Source organism: Euprymna scolopes, chromosome 23 (genome assembly GCF_053919585.1).
Source record: "Euprymna scolopes isolate OS-2025 chromosome 23, ASM5391958v1, whole genome shotgun sequence".
NCBI classification, from domain to species: Eukaryota; Metazoa; Mollusca; class Cephalopoda; order Sepiida; family Sepiolidae; genus Euprymna; species Euprymna scolopes.
The window spans coordinates 28,968,272-28,990,085 of NC_136504.1; the positions used below are offsets into that span (position 1 = coordinate 28,968,272).

Here is a 21,814-nt window from a genome sequence, read left to right on the forward strand (position 1 = left end):
TTTTAAATTTTCCACCCAAAAAGTGCTATAATGTATTTTTGAAAATTAGAAAATTCTATGTCCTGGAAAAAAAAAAAATCCCCCCCCCCCTAACGTAGTTTGCTTGGTGAAGCCGTCGTTTATGCTACAGCGTGCATGCGCGTAGCATAAACGGAAGCTGCAAAATGGTGGACAGTAGTTCGTGGGTTCAGGGGTTAATACTATGCAAACGGTAAATTTGCCCCAAGTTTTACTATCAGATTCGTTGTCAGCGACCTCAATTACCTATAAAAAAACAAATTAGAGTGGTTGGTCGGCGTTTTGTAGTAGCGTATCTGGATATTTACCAAACAAACGTAAATATGTTTGAAAAAAAAAAACAAAAACAAACTTAAATATGTTTGCAAAAAACAAACAAACAAAAAGAAACATGTTTAAAATTAAACATTTATTTTTATTTCAACGGTGCCATTATATACATTTTGTGCTTCCGTAACTGGGTGGACAGACATTAACGCCACCTATAGTCAAACAGAGGAAACAGGCTCTCTCTTTCTTCACGATTACCAATAATGTTAATTGCTCTGAAAAGATAAAATAACCCGAAAATGGGAGATAATTATCGTTAAATTTGCATGCGAAACTGATCCCCACTCTAATTTTTAAAATAATTGTTTTGTTTTGTCTTTGCTTGATTTTTTTTTTTGCTGTTGTTTTGTTTTTGTTTTGCTTTTTCTTCTTTCCGATAAACTTGTGTAGTTGAAATAATGACGTTATTTTCTTTAGAAAGCCATTCTTAATATGGAAAGTGTTTTTGTTAGTATTCTGTACTTTCACCAACAATTTAATAAACAAAAGGTAACGTCAAAATTGAATTTATCTTGAACATCTTATCTAAAAAAATTGTACCAGCCATAAACTGCATTAGTACCAGGTGTTCACACGTAACCGCCTAAAAAAAATAGACTCTCATCTACGAAATCACTCGTTGTTTCAGTCCAGTCCAAGTTCGTAAATAGCCCCCCACAGTAAGTCACCACTTCCGTTTGGTGTTAAAGGGAGATCACTCTAAACGTCTAAACAAAAACAAAATGGCGTCTGTTGGAGGACGCGTGTTCCTCGCGGTGAAGGACAAGTTACGACCCTCTAATTTCGACCGAGTCTGTCACCAACGAACGTTTCCTCCGATTTTCCGTAATGATTACTGCACCAGCATCAATTCGGAAAGCCGTTTGACGTCCGAAGAGTTGGATGAAGAAGAAATCAGTCGGATCTGCGATGCCTCCGGCCTTTCTGAGACGTTGAAGGCTCGCGCCCATGGCCAGTTACCCCCGAGATTCGGCGAGAGATCTTACCACCACAAGAAAAATTATCGCCGGAAATTATTCAACCGTTTCGGTAGAGAGTCGGGTTTGAACCCGGGATCGATGTGGCCGAGTAAGGCAGAAATGAGGTTAATGATTGAGGAGCAGGCTGAGTATGAAGTGTCCGTTGGCCAAATGTTGGCCGAAGTAGAAAAACAAAAACAATTAAAAGACGCGAATGATAGGTTAAGGTAAGTAAATAAAAGCAGAATACAGACCGTGCTGAAATAATAACGTTATTGTTTAGAAATCCATTCTTAACATCGGGAGAGTTTCTGTTTGTTTTTTAAGCTATTCGGTAATTTCGCCTTTCAATTTAATAAACAAAAAAAAAATGCCGTAAAGGTACTGATGATGCAGAGAAGGTATCCTACTGAAATAATGTTATTATTTAAAAACCCATTCTTAACATGGGGAGGGTGTTTTGTAGCTATTTTGAAGTTTCACCTAACAATTTAAGGTAAATTTTTACTTTAACGGCAACTCAATGCTCGTCTTTAAAATGACGACTAATATAGATTTTCGAGTTTGTTGAAAACGAATATAACATTCAAATTCGGGGCAGACAAAATGTTTTCTGGATATTAGGATTTTTTTCCAATGTAATGAACGTCAATGATGGTCGCCATTCTTAACATGGGGAGGGAAGTGTTTTGTAACACTCAAGCACATGAGTTCAGTTGGGGAAAAACACGGCCGCCATTGAAAACAATGGATTACATTGGATAGTAAAAGTCTTCATATCCAGAAAACGGCGGGCCTGTAAGATTGTGCCCACTCCCTAAAAATGCGTGTTTTACACCTTTTTTAAGTTTTTTTGTTTTTTTTTCGATGATTATCATAGACTTAGGTATCATATTAGCAGGAAAAGGGTATGATATTAGCAGAAAAAAGGCACTTCTGTGGGACAGTGACATATTAGCAACAGAGAACACTTTCTCATTATAAGGTTATGCTTCCTACATGACTTGCTGTCCATTTCTTTACCGACGTGTCACGTGATTAGAACGTTATAATGAGAAAGGAACCCCCTTCTTAAAAGTCATTAAATTAAATTTTTTTCAACTTTTTTTTGTTAATATGATACTTAAGTCTGTAAACTATGATAATCGTTGGGAAAAAAATGCATTTTTAAGAGGTGAGCACTCTCGTACAGAGTCCAGAAAATTACTTGTCTGACCCAAATTTAAATGTGATATTCGTTTTCAGCGTATACAAAAACCTGTAGAGTCGTCAATATAATGGTGAATGCCGATTGTGGTTAAAGTAAAAAAAAAAAAAAAATACACAATTTAATAAACGATTTAATGTTGGTTTGATTTCAGTAAAATAGATAAAAGTATCCGTTTTACTTTTATGAATGTATCACATATACTTTTTGGTGATTATTCAGGTTGACATTGATAGCAATAAACAAAAATGAAGTAAAACTTTTGGGGCTTCTATATTATAATAACGGAAAAATATTGTATACCAAGTAAAAACAAATGGTACCTACGTAACTGGCTCGCAAATAGTAACATATCCAAAAACTATGGAAAACGATGTGGCAGAAAAATAATTATTAATGAAAAACAGTTTCTGATAAAGTTTAGATGAGGAATAAAATTTGTCCGACATTTTGAATTACGTTCATCACGTGACGTAAGCAACAGAACTTAATTATCTCCCCTGTCAACTCTTCTCTTTCTTTTAGTAAGCATCTGCGTAACACAGTGATTTCACAAATTTCTTTTTTCATTAATAATTATTTTCTACCTTATTTAATCTTTTAGTGGCCAACGCGTCTCACCTTTTGTAAAGATTTGCATATTTACATGGGATCTCATACAGTTCTTAGTTATGATATTCTTCTGTACAGGGTTTGACACTTACCAGCTGTTTTCAGAGATACAAATCACTCCTGAATACTATCCTGATGCCATAGGGATTACATATTCTTTGAAGTTTTTCCAACAAGCCCCTCATGTATAGCAATTACTGTGAGAAATTTATTCTCACATAGCTTAGAACTCTGGCAGAGTGGAAAATTAAACACAACATTGAAAAGCGCACTTACCTGATGAATTAATAACAGGTCGTTTCATCTTCTCGATTGCAAAAAATTGTTGTGTAATTTTGCTCCTTCTGTTGAGCCTGGTAGGTAAGACTTCATGAAGTGCTAGGGAAAAATCTTCTGTGAAGAGTATAATGGTCCTTGGCTGATGGTTCATTTAAACATTTAAATTGAAAAAGGCAGAATTCCAACAAAGTGGTAAAAACCAAATTCAACATTCTTTGCAGATTAGAAAGATGATATCACATCTAGAAAGAACATCTAATTTAGTAAGTTAAATTGTCTCAAATGTGCAGTGACAATATTGGGCGCCAAAGGCCCTTAAATTAATAAGAAAATTAATGAGTCTGTCCTGTTTGAAATCTTTTCCTGGACTGAAGTGTTCGGTTAAAACTTGTGTTACTTGACTCCTGACAGAGCTGGGGGTCGTGATTTGAGAATATTTCACAACGTTAACACCAGACCCAACTCTAATTTATCCACTACCGTGGTTTTGGAGAATTTTCAACAAGCAGGTTGTCTGGATCAAATTGACTCTTTCAATCATCATTTAATCAAATTGTCTCTATCATCCATGTCCTAAGGAAGATCTTCAAGTTGTAAGCCAGTGTCTTCTGTCAATAATTTTGTGTACATCTTGACAGGCTTTCCTAGTGATTCTGTGTTGAGAATCCCACAGTACTACATCACTGACGACCTCATCTTTTCTTCTGTAGCAATGTCCAGTATGTCGTGTTCTTCTTTCTATTATTACTGAAGAGATCCTGGGCAACCGACCATACAGACGGCTAACTGTTGGGTGTGTTTTCCAGTTCAAGTTTAACGTTATCCGGAGCATTTTAATATAAGTTCCATCTAACTTTCAAGTTTTTTTTTTTTTGCTGAAAGTCCAACCCTATGACTCTAAAAAAGTTTTTCTTGATCTGTTCCAAGAGGGCAAATTTCCATATAACTTTCAGCTGATTGGTGTTGTAGGAAACGAATGATTCCTTTCTTTACATTATATGGATGGTAGGAGTTGAAGTTTAGGTGCTGTCCAGTGAAAGTTGACTTTCGGTATGCAGATGACATAAACCCCTGACTAGTGCAGGTTATCGACACATCTAGGAACGATAATTGGTTATGATCTTTTTCTATCGTGACCTGTATAGATGGACAGATAGAGTTCACAGGGTCTAATAATGTTTGAACATCTTCCTGGTGGGGCCAGAATATGAATGTGTCATCCACCTGTCGCAACCACATTGTTGGCATTAATGGTGTTGATCCTAACGATATTTCCTGAAAATATTCCATGTTTTTCCCCGACCAGGCTAACATACAGAAATTTAAATGTAATGTAAACAACCGTCTTGCTGCCCAACTCCCCATCCAGATTTTCCCTTCAGTAAAAATATCCCTTGTTTACACTTCAGTAAAAAAAATATCCTTTGTTTACACTTCAGTAAAAATATCCCTTGTTTCGGATCTGTGAATGAACACCAAAAAATTTTTTGTATTTTTTTACTTTAACTGCAACTCAACATTCATCGTTAAATTGATGATTTCTGTAAGATGATTTCTGTAAGTTTAAGGTATGTTGAAGACGAATATCGCATTTAAATTTGAGGCAGACAAGTAGTTTTCTGGATATTAAGACATTATTATCCAATGTAATCCCTTATGTTTGGTGGACATGAATATTTTTCCAACTGAACAAATACCAATGTGCATGCGTGTTACAAAACACCTCCCTCCCCATGTTAAGAATGGTGACAATCACTTAAATTCATTAAGTAATACATTAGAAAAAATTTCTTGATATCTAGAAAAATATTTGTCTGCTTCAAATTTGAATGTGATATTCGTTTTTAGCTGTCACGAAAACTTACAAAAGTTGTCATTTTAAAGGTGAGTGTTGAGTTGCAGTTTAAGTAAAAATCTACCAAAACTTTTAATATAATTATTTTGCCATTAGATTTTGAATGTAAAATGCTATTACAGTATCATTCAGTCATTAAATTATTGATTGAATCAGATCGTTAAAAAAAACTAATATTTTTTATCAAAGTAAAGTTTTAATCTAAAATTATTAGATGGAAAAAAAGTTTTCAAAACTTTGTCTATGAGAATTTGCTAGGAATTTTGAAGCTTATTTAAATGACTTTCTATTCGAGAGTTTAAATGCTTCCAAATTTTGAAGGATCGCAAAGTATTTCACTCTTTTTTTTTTTTTTTTTTTTTTTTTTTTTTCGATTATTAGCAAGAAATTAAAATTACCAACTTGTTTATTCATAAATCAAAATGTATGCTGGTGGATTTGATTTCATAATTCAGTTATTTATTTTTAATGACTTTTTAAAAAAAAAATAACTCTATTTAGTACATTCTGCTATAGGGTACTTTTTTTTTTTTTCTATATTTTAATAAATAATCGATTAATTGTAAATACGTTTTTGAAAGATCCGTGGCATAACAGATAAAGTATTAGGTAGAATTCAGTTATAAGTGACACTCTTCTGGAAGTTGAAGATTCTTGAAATTTGTACACAACTGGCCAACTAGTAGATGGTCTGCAATAAATAAAGAAAACCTGTTTTCATTAAACGGAAATGGAAGCATGTCCTCTTTCCCAGGGCAACACTTTTATCGTTCTAGACAGTCTTAAAAAATCCGATGTCTGCTAACTTAGAATTCTGTATTCCATCTTAAACTTTAAAAAAAAAAAATCGTGTCATCCTAACTAGGGCGACGATTTTATCGTTCCATCCTATAATAATAAATCTGTAATGATGATACAGTAAATCTGCATGAATTAAAATTTATTTAATGACTGGCAAGGTCGGATACCCTTGCTAGTGGTAAAATATTTGTGTATATACTTAATGCTGGTTTAAAACTAACTTTCCTGTTTTTTTGTTTTATTTGTTTTGCGTTTTTTGTTTGTTTGTTTGTTTTTTTTTGGGGGGGGTAAGACAAAAACGATCAATGAAAACTAAGGGAAGTAATTTAAAGGGAGATAATTCATAATTTCTGCAATTGTGCATAAAAAAAATGTGCACTATGTAAGTTAAAAATAAATGACAGCAAAACTTTATAAAGTACTTACTTGGTATTGGAAAATATTAGCATACACCAAAAATTATGGGAAAAGAGCAAGTAAAATTTGAATAAAAAATAAAAGTAATTTATTTGTAAGATTAACCATTTTCTGATGGAGTGACACTTTTTTTTTCTGACCTTCATCTTAAGAGACTTCTAACAGAAGAAACTCTCTTTTTAGTGAATACCAATGGTGAAGTTTTAGGACTACATTTGGAAATAGGGAACGATTATAAATATTTCCAGCATAAAATAATCCTTATACACTATGAAATTTACTTTACGTATAAAAACCAAAGACATAAAATATAACATATGAGAAATATTTGCAATCAAGTCTCCCCTTACTATTGTTTCAGATCATTTGAACTCAAATTTACATATGTTAAGGCCTAAAACTGCACCGTTTGTTTATTTTCACTAGGATTTAACGTCACCTGGGGACTTTTGGGGCTAAATGGGGGGGGGGGGCAATGCTGAACTTAGTCATTTTTTTTTTTTAATGCTTTGTTTAGTGCGCACTCACCATGCATGGGACCATGCATGGTTCACTGTTTTTTGTTTTTTTTCTGAGACTTTTGACAAATTATTTTTTTCACCGAAGATTTTTTTTTCCCCTCCTCATTTTGCTGCTTATTACCCATAATTACAGTTATTACGACATAATTTTTGAAAAGAAATGAAAACTAAGGGAAGTAATTTAAAGGGAGGTAATTCACAACAATTTTCGGTAATCGTATATAGCTTGGGGATTTTTTTTAACCAACCCGTTTCAGATGAAAACATTATTACGTATATACGTGGTCTGTTGAAATTGGTATGAATTCCAAAAATTATCAAAACTAATCTGGAAGAAAAATAATTACAAGTAAAAATAGAATTTATGGCATTATCGAGTTTGATTATATGTTTCAATGTGGAAGAATTGTGCGACTAATTCAGTTTGTAAAACGGTCTTATCTCCCTTGATTTAAATTTAGGGTCTTCTTTTTTTAAACAACATAATTGTGGATGCTTTTTTTTCTTTTTTTTCTTCAAATATATCTTGCACATCTATGGGATCATTTTTTGTAATATTTTGAATTGATGATTATTTCAACATGACAGGTGAATAATGTTATCGCCTGAAATGTGCCAGATCACCACTCTACACAAACATCAAACTTTTAAAACACAAAGATGATGATGATGTTTTGCATTTTCTGCTGATGATCTTCATTGTGTAATCAATACAAATTTTTCTGAATTTTTGAGATGAGGATTGATATATTTCAATTGTCCAAACTACTATTCTCATCTTGCTGGTCATTCTCACAGTGTTTCGGTCGCTGTAACCTCTGACTTTCTTCAGGTGTATCTTTACAATGGCTTTTATTTGTGAATAGTGGAAAGAATGTTTTTGTTCTCTTTTCTGAAGAACTATAGTTGTTAGAATTTAAAATGCGCGATGCGTTTATGAAATTAAAAGAGCATTGAGTCATTCTTATTTTTCATATTAATTCAGGTCTGTACCAATTTGATATGACGTTTCTGAATTTCTTTGATGGTTAATTATGAAAGTTCACTGGACAAAGCCTGGGAGGGAAGAGCGGTAGCTCTAGATATATCTGTCTCCTCAGGAAAATCAGATCATACAGTATCACTGGTAGAATACTAGACATAATTAAATCCTAAGATAAGAGAAAAATCCAGGTTGTCCTCGACGGTCGTACAGCTAAACAATATGATATAAATGCGGGAGTGCCCCAGGGGTCTATCCTTGGACCTTTGTTGTTCCTAATATTCATAAATGACCCCGATAAAATTGCCTCTGAGATGGGTGTATATGCTGATGACACTACACTCTATAACAGGCACGATAGGAAAACAAATGAACACATTTCTAAAGAAATGGCAGAAACCCTAGAGGATGACCTCGAATCTGTAGTGGAATGGGGACAAAATTGGATGGTCACGTTCAATGCCGCCAAGACTAAACTAGTTTCCTTCAATAATTACAAGAAGCCTTCTCTATCACCAATAGCAATGGCCAATGACTCTTTATCTGAGAGTACATCTTTCAAACTCCTTGGCCTAATGTTCACAGGAAACATGAATTGGAACAATTACATTGAAAGCATTGCCAGGGCCGCTGCAAAGAAGGTAGGCTCTCTCTACCATGCTAGAAAACTACTAACACCCGAAAGTATCCTGTACCTCTATAAGGCCACCATTCACCCATATATGGAGTATTGCTGTAATATTTGGGCTAGTGCATCTGCTACTAGTTTCTTGCTCCTGGACAAGGTTCAAAAGAGAATAGCCAATTTGATAGACCCTGAATTGGCATCTGAGCTTCAGCCTCTGTCCCATCGACGAAATATTGCACCCCTCTGCCTTTTCTACAAGTATTTTAATGGAGAATGCTCTGACGAGCTGCAAGCACTTATGCCCCCACGACGAAAACATCCTCGACAAACCCAACAGGCAGCTAAATCTCGCCCCCACACAGTAGAGATCCCTAGATGTAAAAGATCTTTCTACTCCAGTAGTTTATTCCCCAGAACCGCTAGACTTTGGAATTCCATTCCAGATCTTTGTTTCCCCAACTGTACTGACGTTCAGAAGTTCAAGTGTAACGGGAACAGACATCTTGCTGCCCAAATCCCCACATAGTACCCCAGTAGATGTTACCCCTAATAGTAGCCCCTTACACCAAAGTGGCAATGTGCCTTGTTTGGGGTGAAAATGTAATTAAAAAATAAAAATAAAAAAAAATAAAACCTGTTGTTTTACTGTAGAAAGCAACTGACGTTACCAAAAAAAAAAATTAACACGTAAACATGTGTTTCATTTAACACACAGACATGAAGAAACTCATCTGCTTAGCATTACAAGTTGATTTTTCCTTTTTAGATAATTGTTATTCTATCAACTTGCATGAAAAGAGATATGGAAAAGATGCTTAAAACCGTTTGAATTGTATAAATACCATCAGTAGTTCAAAAGTTATGAGAATTTTAAATGCCAAAATTTAGGCTTTTCCATGGACATTTTTCTGTAGTAAAAGTGGGCTAAATTATGGACCTCAACATTTCAAGAAATTTCGGTAATTTCGCCACGATTTATTTATTTTTCAAACTATTCTAATGAAACTTTGCACCCTTATATAAAATTGTGTGCTCTTTCTGATTATGCAGTCAAATCTGATGTATCTCTTTACCATAAGCCATGAATTATAAATTCAGATGTACAAATTTCAATTTTTTTTTAAACTGGCGCATGGTATCATACAGTGGGTATCTATTATGAACAAAACTAAGTATTATAGTGGTATTTAAATATAGGTTTATTTAGAATAGGCATTTTCCTGCCTCCTCACCAAAGGAGAACTTAATCTGGGGTGTAGCCATTGAATGCCTAAAGAGCATTCATGGCCCATATTTACTACTCCCCTCAAAGAAAAAACATTGAGTAGATATAAATTAATCTCAGAAATAAATCAAAGAAAATTTTTCATATAGATTTTGGATTTCTGTAAAAGGTGGAAATTCCCATAGTCGACCAGAACTTATGCATTTTGGGACCAGTCCAATTTTCAATCTTGTAAATCCTCTCTATCTGGCCCAAAATATACCCCTATTTTCTGAGATGCAACCATAAATCGTAATCTACATGAATCCTTGATGTAACTTTCACAGTAACAGGATACCAGGAATCCTGATAAGCAACAGCTATATATTTACCAGTTGATGGTAATTTTTGTCATTTCTATTCTGTTGTTTTACTGAAACTTCAACTATTGTAAACAAAGAAGTAAAACGGTAATTTTTTACCTTGTTTCCACCTTAACATTTAAAATGATTACTTTTATAGGTTTTAAGGTATGCTGAAAACGAATATCGTATTTAAATTTTCTGCAAATAAGTAGTTTCTGGATATTAAGCAATGTCATTTCTTATGTTATTGCTGGTGGCCATCTTGGTACATACAAGCGCACAAACCAAAACCCAAGAAACTATGCGCAAACGCACATACCAAGATGCCCACCAGCAATAACATAAATGACATTGCTTAATATCCGGAAAGCTACTTATCTGCCAAAAGTTAAAATGCGATATTCCTTTTCAGCATACCCGAAAACCTTAAAAGGTAATCATTTTAAAGAAAAATGTTAAGGTGGAAACGTGGTAAAAATTTACAAAATGCATCACAATGAAATTCTTTATCGAGCTACCTAATTATTATTATTATTATTATTATTATTATTTAGATATCCTCAGTTAAAAAAAAACGGGTTTGTTTTACAGATTCGAAAAAATGATCTTGACAATGAGTTAAAAATAAATTCAAGTTTCACGGTATATTTTATTTAATTGTTAGGTGAAAGTACAAAATAGTTAACAAAACACCCTTCCTTCCACATTTTAAGAATGGGTTTCTAAATAATAACGTTATTATTTCAGCATAGTAGCATAAGTGCACAATGACCTTTTATTTGTTATATTTGTTTTTTTGTTGTTTTTTTTTACCACTACAAAAACACAATTCTAACTTAATTACAAGAAGTTATAAATACTATGTTAACAGAAACGTATTAAAAACAACAAAATTGTTTGGAAATCAAATTTGAAAAACTTTAAAATAATTTTTTTAAATTGACAAACTCAGAATAAAAAAATAAAAATTTCTGCTTTCATTTTGAAAGCAGAAAAAACAGTTTTCTATTTTTAAGAGAATACAAACTCGTTAATACGCTGATTGTGGGCAGCTCAGCACTGGTCAGCGCATTAGCGCATAGCGAGCCGTTTTCCCTTCAAGCAAATTTGAATTTGTATAAAAGATAACATTTTAAACAAATTTCCACAATAATTATCAAATATTTACATATTATATACGTGAAAATAATTCTGAAACTATTATCTATATGAAAATGGATGATATCTACCAATTTATCTTATCAACTTTGCTCAGTCGTAACTTTGCTTCCTGTGGTCGTAAAAATATAAATCCAGTAGAGATGGACTTCTATGCTTATATAACCTGTAAAATTTCAGCCATATCCAATGAAATTTTACCCCGCACACGTGTATCCAAACGTAATGTATGAAATGTAAACATTGAAAAAAGTTCCCGTTTTTGCTGTCGTCATTTTTTACCGTTTTTCTTGTTCTCATCTAACATGCAACACTATTTGGTTTGAAAAACAAATAGTAAAACCACTAAAAACTTTTAGAAAGTAACTTATCTTGCCTTTGATAACATTTATTTATTATATATTTGTTTTGTTTTGTTTTTTTTTACCACTATTTTGTACTGTAAAACAAACCCGAATAGAGAGATGGAGTTAGGAAAATACAGAGTTAGCTAAAAGAGAGAGAGGTGGGTGACTTATTTAGTTATTTCTAAGTTACGGCAAATATTAGAATAATTAAGAGTTGTTCTGTTTTGGCTTTGTCATATTTCCACTGGGCAATGCTGGTACACAGGTCTTGCTAGTAAATTAAATAATCACTGATCCCTACAATTAAATTAATATTCATAGATAATTTTTTTTTTTAATCTTACTCCATCCACTCTTTTTGCAATCGTACTGGGATCTATTTCTCCCTGTGCTCCAATGTTATTACAAAAGTAAAAAAAATTTCTGAACCAGCTCATAACTCTATCCTAGGACTAAAGCAAATTTTAGCATGAGTAACTCCCATTTATCATAATAGATTTAAGTTTTCTCATGAATTTTAGTTGATAAAACATCTTAAACCATTTGAATGAATCTGCATTTATTAGGTATTTTGATGAAAGTTAATTTTTTTCTTGTAACATTGTTGCTTGTTTCTTCATAAAGGGTGAATCTCCTATGTTTTCTTTTTCCTTTTTTTTTTTTTTTTTGAGGGGATAAGGGCGTAAAGTAACCGTAACTCATGGTTGACTATTTAATAAAGGGAGACAACTACGAAATAACATTATTTTTACTATCTTATTCCCCAAATTGAATTTACAAAAGAAAAATGGGTGCAACTACGCTATAACAGTATAATTTGGAAAACGAAAAATTGGATTAAAAAAAACAATGGTATCTACTGACATTTTGTGTGAATTTCAACTAAAAGTAATATCTACTTAATTGGCAGGTCAGAAGTGCTTAACTATTACTGCATTATTTAAAAATTTACAAGTTTTCAATCTTTATCATAAAAAAGCCCTCATCATATTTTTTTTAGATATATGTTACATAGCAACAAAGGAAGTTTTTTTTTTTTTTTTTTTTTTTTTTTTTTAAAAAAGGCGTCACCACATTATCAAGGCCCAGAGGCCACTCAAGGATAAGGGTTAAAGAGTGTACAGTAGAAATTGGTCAATATAGTAATCATTAGTAATGAAAATTTGGTAAATTTGATAACTTATATGGAACGGCTCATCAAGAACTTATTTACTTTAGACTTGAACACAACCATATTGTAGTCAGCCGGAAAGCAGGAAAACGGAAGACAATTCCACAGGCGTGCAGTTCTAAGAAAGAAGCTTTGTTCATGGAATCTACGTTTAGGTTTAGGCACAGATAAAGAGTGGGGGAAATTATTGATAGTGTTTACAGCTAGACGAGTGTTTCTTGTGAAAGTTTGGCGAGGGGGGACCATAGATTGAAGCTCAGTTTAACACTTTCCATGAAAATAACGATACATCAGAGACAAACTCGCAACATCTCTTCTGTGAGATAGAGGTTGCAAGGAGGAGAAAAGGACATCTCCTACGAGGCTACGAAGTCTATTTTGAACTCTATCAAGGCAGGACAAGTCCTTTCTAGCAGCTCCTGCCCAGATGTGGCAACAGTATTCCATCCTTGGACGTACCTGGCTCTTATATAGGTAGAGAATAGCATCAGCAGTGAGATATCTACTGGATCGATAGAAAGATCCCACCATTTTTCCAGCGGCCTTGGCAACAGATTTGATATACGTGTTCCATTTAAGATCAGGAGTAATGGTCAAGCCCAGAAGCTTGTCAAAACTTGAGGCCTCCTGAAGACGAGAGCCATTCATTTCAATTGATGACAAATGTGAATTAGAATGTTGATGATGTAAAGAGAGAAGCTTGGTTTTAGATGCATTAAAAGTAACCAGCCACTCCTTTCCCCATTGTACTACGTGCTCAAGATCAGAGGAGAGAGAATTGGAGAGAACTTGGTCGTTTACTGTCTTAGATGTGCTACCATAAATGGTAGTGTCGTCAGCATAAATGTCTACAAATGATGTAAGGATATGATTTGGAAGATCATTAACGTAGATCAGGAAAAGAGTTGGGCCCAGGATGGATCCCTGAGGGACACCGGCATTAATACTGTGAGCTTCTGATTTTTGCCCCTCAACTACTACTCTTATGAACCTATCAGAGAGAAATGATTTAATAATTGAGAAGACTTTTCCAGCTATACCATAGCTAGCGATCTTATGAAGTAAACCTTTATGCCATACCCTATCAAAGGCTTTAGATATGTCAAGAGCAATTGCCCTAGAAAGATTGCCACCGTCGAAAGATTTGCTAATCCTATGCGATATAACTGTAAGGACATCTGCTGTAGATCTAGCAGAACGGAAACCATATTGAGTGTCACTAAGAAAGTTATTTTTGTTGAGATGTTTGATTACTTCTGTATTTAACACAGATTCTAGCAACTTACTCATGACGCACAGGAGACTTATTGGCCTGTACTGAGAGGGGGATGAGCGATCACCTGAATTCTTAAATACAGGGCATACTGATGAGATTTTCCAGGGAGATGGGAAACTATTCTCCTTAAGACAACGTTTAAACAGTTTTGTAAGTATGGGCGCTAATTCAGGTTGAAGTTTTTTGAGTACTATAATTGGAATACCGTCAGGGCCAGTTGCTTTACTCGAATCAAGGTTTTTGATTAGCTTCGCAAGTAACCCAGTTATGTTAAAAACGAGGCATTTGTGATTTTTAACGCACAATTTATTAAAAAAATTGGCAATAGTTACACACTACTCACCTCCCCTTGGAACTCTCCAGTGTTTTTTAGACACATTTTTATTTTTGCTAATTTTTGTCAGAAAAATCTTTTCTTTAATAATCATTTTTCTACCTCATCGTTTTTCATAATTTTTGGATATATTCATTACTGTAATGTGACAATTAAGTACAGACCATTGGTTTTCCTTGAAATTCAATATCAACAAGGCCAATAGCCATTAGTCGCGTGCTCTCGTGTAATGAATGAATGCGTGAATGTAGGATTGACATGAAATTTTTAAAGATAAACTAAAATGACCGAAAAATGGGCTGAAATGACTTAAATAAATAAAAAGTAAATGACTTTAATGAATTTAAGGATGAATTGAATGACCTTAAGAATGACTTGAATGCTTAAAAAATAACTGGAATCCTTCAAAAACAACTTGAATGATCTGGAGAATGACTTGAATGGCTTTGAGACTGACTGGTTGTAAAGTGGGTGATCATTTTACATTAAATTAATACATAAAAGTGATCCCCCACTTTATATCACAATAAGTACAGCATGTAGTAAGAACAGATACTACACTTTTATCTTTGCCAAAAGTCCAAGAAAAGCTGTATTTATTTGCTCCCCCACCGAGCAAATTAGGCACAAGGCCGATTTTTAATGTGAGGAGTGAAGGAGAAATGGGGACCAGCTCCCCGGGGAGTAGAGAAGCTGGATAGTGACAATTGGTATGAAGGGTTGCCCCTACATTGACCAAGGTCTTATATGTGGGGGAAACCCCACATATGGTCTTTGCTTGCAGTATCTGCCGGAACAGATACTACACTTTGATCAAGAAAAGCTTAAAAAGCTAAGAACAGAATCTATTAACAACAGACCTTTGCTCTTAACCAAAAAGGCCAAGCACAAAAGTGTTACGGACAGACGGACCGACTTATAGAGTCGCTTGCACGCGACTAAAAATGTCAAATTTTGCTGTTATAATGTGGATACATCAAAAAAATTTGTTCCATCCATTCTTACTTCTTGCAATCATACTAGCATCTGATCCTCCCTGTGCTCCAATGTTATCACAAAAGTAAAAAAAAAAAAAAAAAAGTTTAAAAAAAAAAATTTAAAAAACAATACTTCTGAGCCAGCTTAATAGCTTTGCTAATCCAATATATTTTTTTTTTCACTTCTAAGTTCTGTTATCTTCCACTTCTAGTACATGAACTTATAATAATTTCTCAACCTTCTAGTAATTCCACTGCAATTCTTGTGGACACCAGCCTTACAAATACACCCCCCCCCTCAAAAATTGAGTTACACCCGACTTCTCTTCCACAAATTGAGCAGGAGAACTCTCTACCTTTTTTTTTTTTTTTTCTGTCTTTGGACAAAATTACAGACTCTCAACGATGACTCACTACAAAATTACTAACTTTAGATAACATTTTAGACTTCTGAGATTTTTTCTGGACATCGCTCCAGACAAGGCATGAATCCACTTTATATAAGGAGTTAAAAAATATCACCTGAAGGTCAAAAAGTAGCCAATAAGTGTTATATGAATAAATTCTTACCCAGGAAATAGCAGTTCTTCTCCCCCCCCCTTTAGTCAGAAACATCTCTTCTGGTATGTGAAAGCTACGGGACAAAATGAGGGAGGCAAGAGTTACAAGGCTACTTAAAGTAAATCCAAAGTCCTGACTTGCACACAAATTTCCCATTCCCAATTTTGATTCTGACTGTGACTCTTTATTTCTGGTTTTAACATCTCCCCCCCCCCAAGGTCTTTCATTTGTTCTTTCTTTATCTATATGATTATAAAACTCAAATCGTCTTGCTTGTTTGGGTGTTTAAACCATCGGGTTTATGACTTGCAGTTTAAAAAAATTTCTCTGCTTACCTATTTCATGGCTGCCTTGTCTTAAATCCGATATTAAAAGCCACTGTTGCTATTCAAAGCATATGCAAGGTCAACAATATTTTTTGTTTTAACTTATTTCAACACGTTTTCCTTCTAAATAAATGTAATTTAACCCCGTTAAGTTAAAAAAAAAAAAAAAAGCTGATTTAAATATACAATATATAACTATAATCATATTTATAACCATATTTACTGCTTTTTGGAGCGCTCCTGTGGATTCTGACTATTTATTTATTTATTTTTTTTTTTTTTCAGGCCTTACTTAAAAAATATTTTCTCTTCAAGGAATGGGGGAAGTAGAAACTTAGTTTTAGTAGGGCCTCCTTAATTTTAATTAGTGCTTGCAGTAGTGCTCTGGAGGCTTCCTGAGTTTTATTTTTTTTCACTCATCACTAAAAAAATGTTTTCTCAAAACAATAAAAGACAATATAATCTCAAAATCACTTTTTATTTGGAAAACTTTTCATCTTACCCTTCAAGGGCCAACAGGTAGACATTTTCTTTTTTTTTTTTAAATTTATTTATTTTTTTATTTTTTTTTTTTTTTTAGGGAGAAACGAATTTCTGAACAAATGGAAAAGATGCCACAGATTCTTGAAGATTATCACAAGCGATGCAAACAGAAGGATCAGTTACTTAAGCAGCAAGCCGAGAAGAAAGCCCGCCTATTAGCTGAAGCTCAGGAGTACTTTGGATTTTCTGTGGATCCTCGTGATGACAAGTTCAAGCAGATGATTGCTGAAAAGGAAGCTGCAGAAAAGAAGGAAGAAAAGCAGCGCAAAAAAGCTGAGAAGTTAGCAAAGATGACGGCTCAACTTGGGAACTAATGATCAAATATTTTCTTTTTAAAACTTGATGAATACAGGATTTGAAAGCTCTCCTTAAATTATAGGGTTAGGATTTGTTATTTTTTTATATTTAGAAAACTGTATAATAACTGGGGCTATGACAAGAGAATATTTTTTTGATTGTTTTGACTCTCGAGTATATATCCGACACAGACACAATCGAGAACCACATCACTCTATCTAAAAACAAGATATTAACTGATATATACTCGAGAGTCAAAATAATGAAAAGAATATTCTCTTGTTATAGCCCTAATAATAACTTTATTAAATAAAAAATCATTTTTTAATTATTTATTTATTTTATTTTTATTTATTTATTTATTTTTTTTTAACTTTCAATGGTATCCACTCTATTCAAAGAAGACTTCGTAATTTTTTTTTTCATTTTGTTGGTGTTGCCAAGTACAGAGGTGGTTGCTCCGAGAAGAGAAAAATTGTACATCCAATCTCATATCAAAGTAATAGCCAATGTGTTCCACATGGTTGTTTATAAAAAATTGAATAGGAATTAAAATCCTAAACAAAAATAGGTTCTTCTTCGTTATTACAGTGAAATCCAACATCCGAAAAAAAAAAAAAATGAGTTTTCGTTTAAAAACAATCCTAAGTACTTACTGTTTTTTACCGGTTTCAACAATAAGCAATGCTATCTACCTAATTGTCGTGTCACAATTAGTTAAATACTAGCAGGCCGCCTAGTGTTGCCCGGTCATAAATACGCATAAATATTATATTTTAATTCATACAGAAACTAAGACATTTGCATGCAAGTATTATGTTTTTTAAACAGTTCACTATTTGTAAGTAAAAAAAAAAAAAATACTCAAGCTGAAATCAAAACCATAACCTCAAGACAGTGAGTCAAGTATCATTTGGCCAGTTTGACATGATCTTTAAAAAGTGTTTTCAACCCTACTTATTCTTAACATAAGGAATCTGTTATGTTAGTGATTCGTGCATGTGCATTCCTGAAACAGTTGACAAACAAATAAAAATTCAATGACCCCCCCCCCCCGTACCAAATTTTAATTTTGACCACTTAGCAGCACTTTCTTTTCATGAAAACCGATTAAAAAGGTTTACATATCTGAATACCCTATATACCAAATTTCAAGTCTGTAGATCAAAAATTCATTGAGAATATAGGTTGAGTATATATATATATATATATGAGAGAGAGAGATTATTGCATCATTAGATAAACCATGTACTTTACAAGCATATGATTGTGTGATAACCACTGTTATTGTAATAAGACGAGCAGAGTTATTTCCCCTACATTGATGTTATTAATTTATATGCACCTTTGAAATTTTTTCGAAAACTATTTTCATTAATAATTAATCTTCTACCTGATCGTTTTTCGTAATTTTTCGATATTTTCATTACTGTGACATGGCACTTCAATAGATATTATTGGTTTCACCTGAAATTCAATATTTCAATTTTTTGAATTGCGCCATAACAAAGAAGAACCCAAAAATAAATATAATTAAAGATCAAGTTGTTATTAGCGTTTGTTGTGTTTCACTATAACATCATGGGTTGTCGTTATTGGAATTAGCACAGACGCTTTGTAGAGTTAGGGACGATTTATTAGCGATAGAAATAATTTTAAAATTACAAGAAAAACGATATTCTGTGTAATGTCCGTCAGCCATCTTGAAGCTCTTCTACGTGACGTCATTCGTATTAGCAAGGGAGGTAATTCTAATCTTTTCTCTGAGTTATTTCTCTTTAGTTACTGATTTCGATGTAATATTGGTAGGGTTATATGTAGTAATGAAAATAGAAAGTGAATAGATACATAAATGCAATCCTGTTGGAATCTTTAATCGTAGATGTCATCAGGGCTAGTGCTACCAGATTAGGGTGTTTGAAGTAAGTGGCTTCCTGACCTAAAATGTACCAAATATTGATGTTATTGTTTTTCCTCCTTTCTCTTTGTAAAACTCAATCATGTTTTGCAAAGTCAAAAAATAAAAACAATTTTTTCTCTATTAAACAACCAAATCAAATGTCATGAATAAATATTTATATATATACAAATAACTTGAAGCATAAAAACTTTCATGAAAATGACTGAATTCATCATTAAATAACCTGAAAAGAGTTGATATACCGTAAAACAAAACCACCAAAATGTCATCAGGTTATCTAATTTTGTGGGCTGATACCTTGTTATTATTTTTGCTCTTCTCTTATTTGAACTGTTCGTAAACACACATATTTGGATGCTCCATAAAATTGGATTCGTTGGGATTTCAAAATAAATCTTTTTTATCAAATTATTTTCAGTATTTACAGACAATTTTCTATCTTTTCTGTGAATATAAGATTTTTTAAAAAAATGAAATTTGTAATGAAAGTAATATTCTCACTAAAATTAACTTTTTAATTATTTATTTTTTTGACTTGAAAAACTATATTTGAGACTGAGACTAACTTTTTTTTTTTTTTTTTGTAAATAGAGATAGTGCTATCAGGAGTATCAGTATGAATTGTTAATTGTAGAATTGTCTTCCGTTTTCCTGCTTTCCAGCTGACTACAATATGGTTGTCTTCAAGTCTAACATAAACAAGTTCTTGATGAACCATTCGACTTAAGTTAACAAATTTACCAAATTTCCATTACTATAACCCTAACCCCTTCTCTTGTTCGGGGCCGGGCTGCATCCGTCACTAACCTGGTTCACAGGAGCATACTTATGATGTACTCTTGGCCGTGTTCATTGCTCCCGGCTCGCAGGACCATAGATGCAACCCAGCAGGACTACATTCTTACTTGTTTAGTGATGGACCCCTCAAGCGTGACCAGACTCTCACCGGTCACTCGAAAATATCTCTCTGCTGCTCAGGGCACGCGAAATGTGCATGACCCTAAGTCTGTGTGGCTACATCATCCACTTCGGCCGTCACTCTGGCTTCGTACTGGATCCAGTCTGTCTCCATCATCTGGCGTCAGGGCATACCTGAAATAAACTGTATCCTCATTCAGGGTGGGAATCGAGAAACAAAGAAAAACTTTGGGTCATTTTTATATAAACCAAACAAAATAATTATTTATAAATCCTTTTAAGATATTTAGAGTACACTTATTTTAAAGTCAAGTTCTTTGATCCGAGCTTCATGATGCAGGTTGTATAATTTAAGTTCATCTAGTTGATTTCCCAGCTAAGAACAAGAGCTTTTCAACTCTTATAAGGGTTTCCGCCCCCCCCCCCCGAGGCGAGAGCGATGTGGACGTCTTAATGCCAGCCAGTAAAAAGACAATCATTTTTATAAAACTGGCCTCTTCCCCTCCTCTGTCATTTGAAGATTACTTTTCTTTTTTTCTCTGAACCTCTTCTTTCTCTTTCCCATTATCTTATATTCTTTTTCTTCTCTCATGAACTTCTTTCTCTATCCCCTTATTTTATATTTGGTTGGCGACTTTATTTTTTACCTTAAATTTCCTATAGATGTCAGCCAGTCAAATCGTATCCCTTATATACCTTTCAACAGAATATATTGTTTCCATAATATCTGAATTTTTCTTTCCAAACTCAACCAGAAAACGATCATGTATAGTTTTTCTGCCAAACTCAAGAATCTCATTATCATATTTTTTTTTTGTTTTCCATTGAAATATTTTATGGACATTTTTGCCTCTTCTTATCGCTACATAAATACAAAATGGAAATTAAAACCCTTAAAGAACAGTTATTATCTATTATCCTCTTTTCTTGATCAAATATCGCACCACCTCTCCTACCTTCTCTTCCTCTATTTGAAAAGCAAAACCGTCTGGTATCGCCTGGGATCTTGCTACATTACTAACGATTACTATATTGACCAATTGACTACTGTACACCTTTATCCTCGAATGGTCTCTGGGCCTTAATAAGTGGTTATGCCTATGTAAAAAAAAAAAAAAAAAAAAAAAAAAAAAGTATATTTGAACTTTTTTTTTTTAATGTACAAGGATATTGAATGCAAACGTACTTCCAAGTATATGTCCTAAAATGGTGTACTGTTATCACATCTGGGGAGAAATTTCAATAACCCTTATCCTCGAGTGGCCCCCCGGCCTTGATAAGTGGTGACCCTCAATGTGAAAAAAAAAAAAAATTTTTTTTTTAAGAATACCGTTTCCAAGGATTCAAAAGTAGATTGTTACGAAAGTAGTGTTTACATATAGACTTAACAAGAAATTTCTATTTTTTTCTGCCATCAGCTGAGAATTTTTCCTCAGGTACCAAAGCTAATAGAGAGGAGGTCATTGTTAGGATAACTTATTCCTTGTTGATTACGGTAGGTCTCTGGTCATGTATAATACTAGCTGGCACACCTTCCCAGGATTTGCCTTTACATCCCTTGAGAGATGGTTAGTTTATTGCTCATCATCTGAGGCGCCCCTACCAGAGACATCTGAGGCGCCCCTACCAGAGAATGCCGGTGGGCTACCTAAGTTGTTTTTTTTTTTTTTTTTTTTTTTTTCCAGGTCAGAACATAAATTCATGGACTTATATCTTTTTACACAATGATGGAGTACCATCTCGCCTTCAACCACCATATTCTGGTCTTTACAAGGTACTGAGAAAATATCCCAAGTATTTTGTAATT

At 33.7% G+C, this 21,814-nt stretch overlaps 1 protein-coding gene across 1 annotated transcript; it reads left to right on the plus strand.

Moving 5' to 3' along the window:
- The first annotated feature begins 1,038 nt into the window (after positions 1-1,038).
- LOC145245813 (large ribosomal subunit protein mL64-like) lies at positions 1,039-17,501 on the plus strand. The gene is made up of 2 exons (XM_080107463.1): positions 1,039-1,534; positions 16,909-17,501. The coding sequence occupies exons 1-2, from the start codon at positions 1,071-1,073 to the stop codon at positions 17,183-17,185; spliced, it is 741 nt and encodes a 246-aa protein (XP_079963589.1). The 5' UTR covers positions 1,039-1,070; the 3' UTR covers positions 17,186-17,501.
- Positions 17,502-21,814: the final 4,313 nt, after the last annotated feature.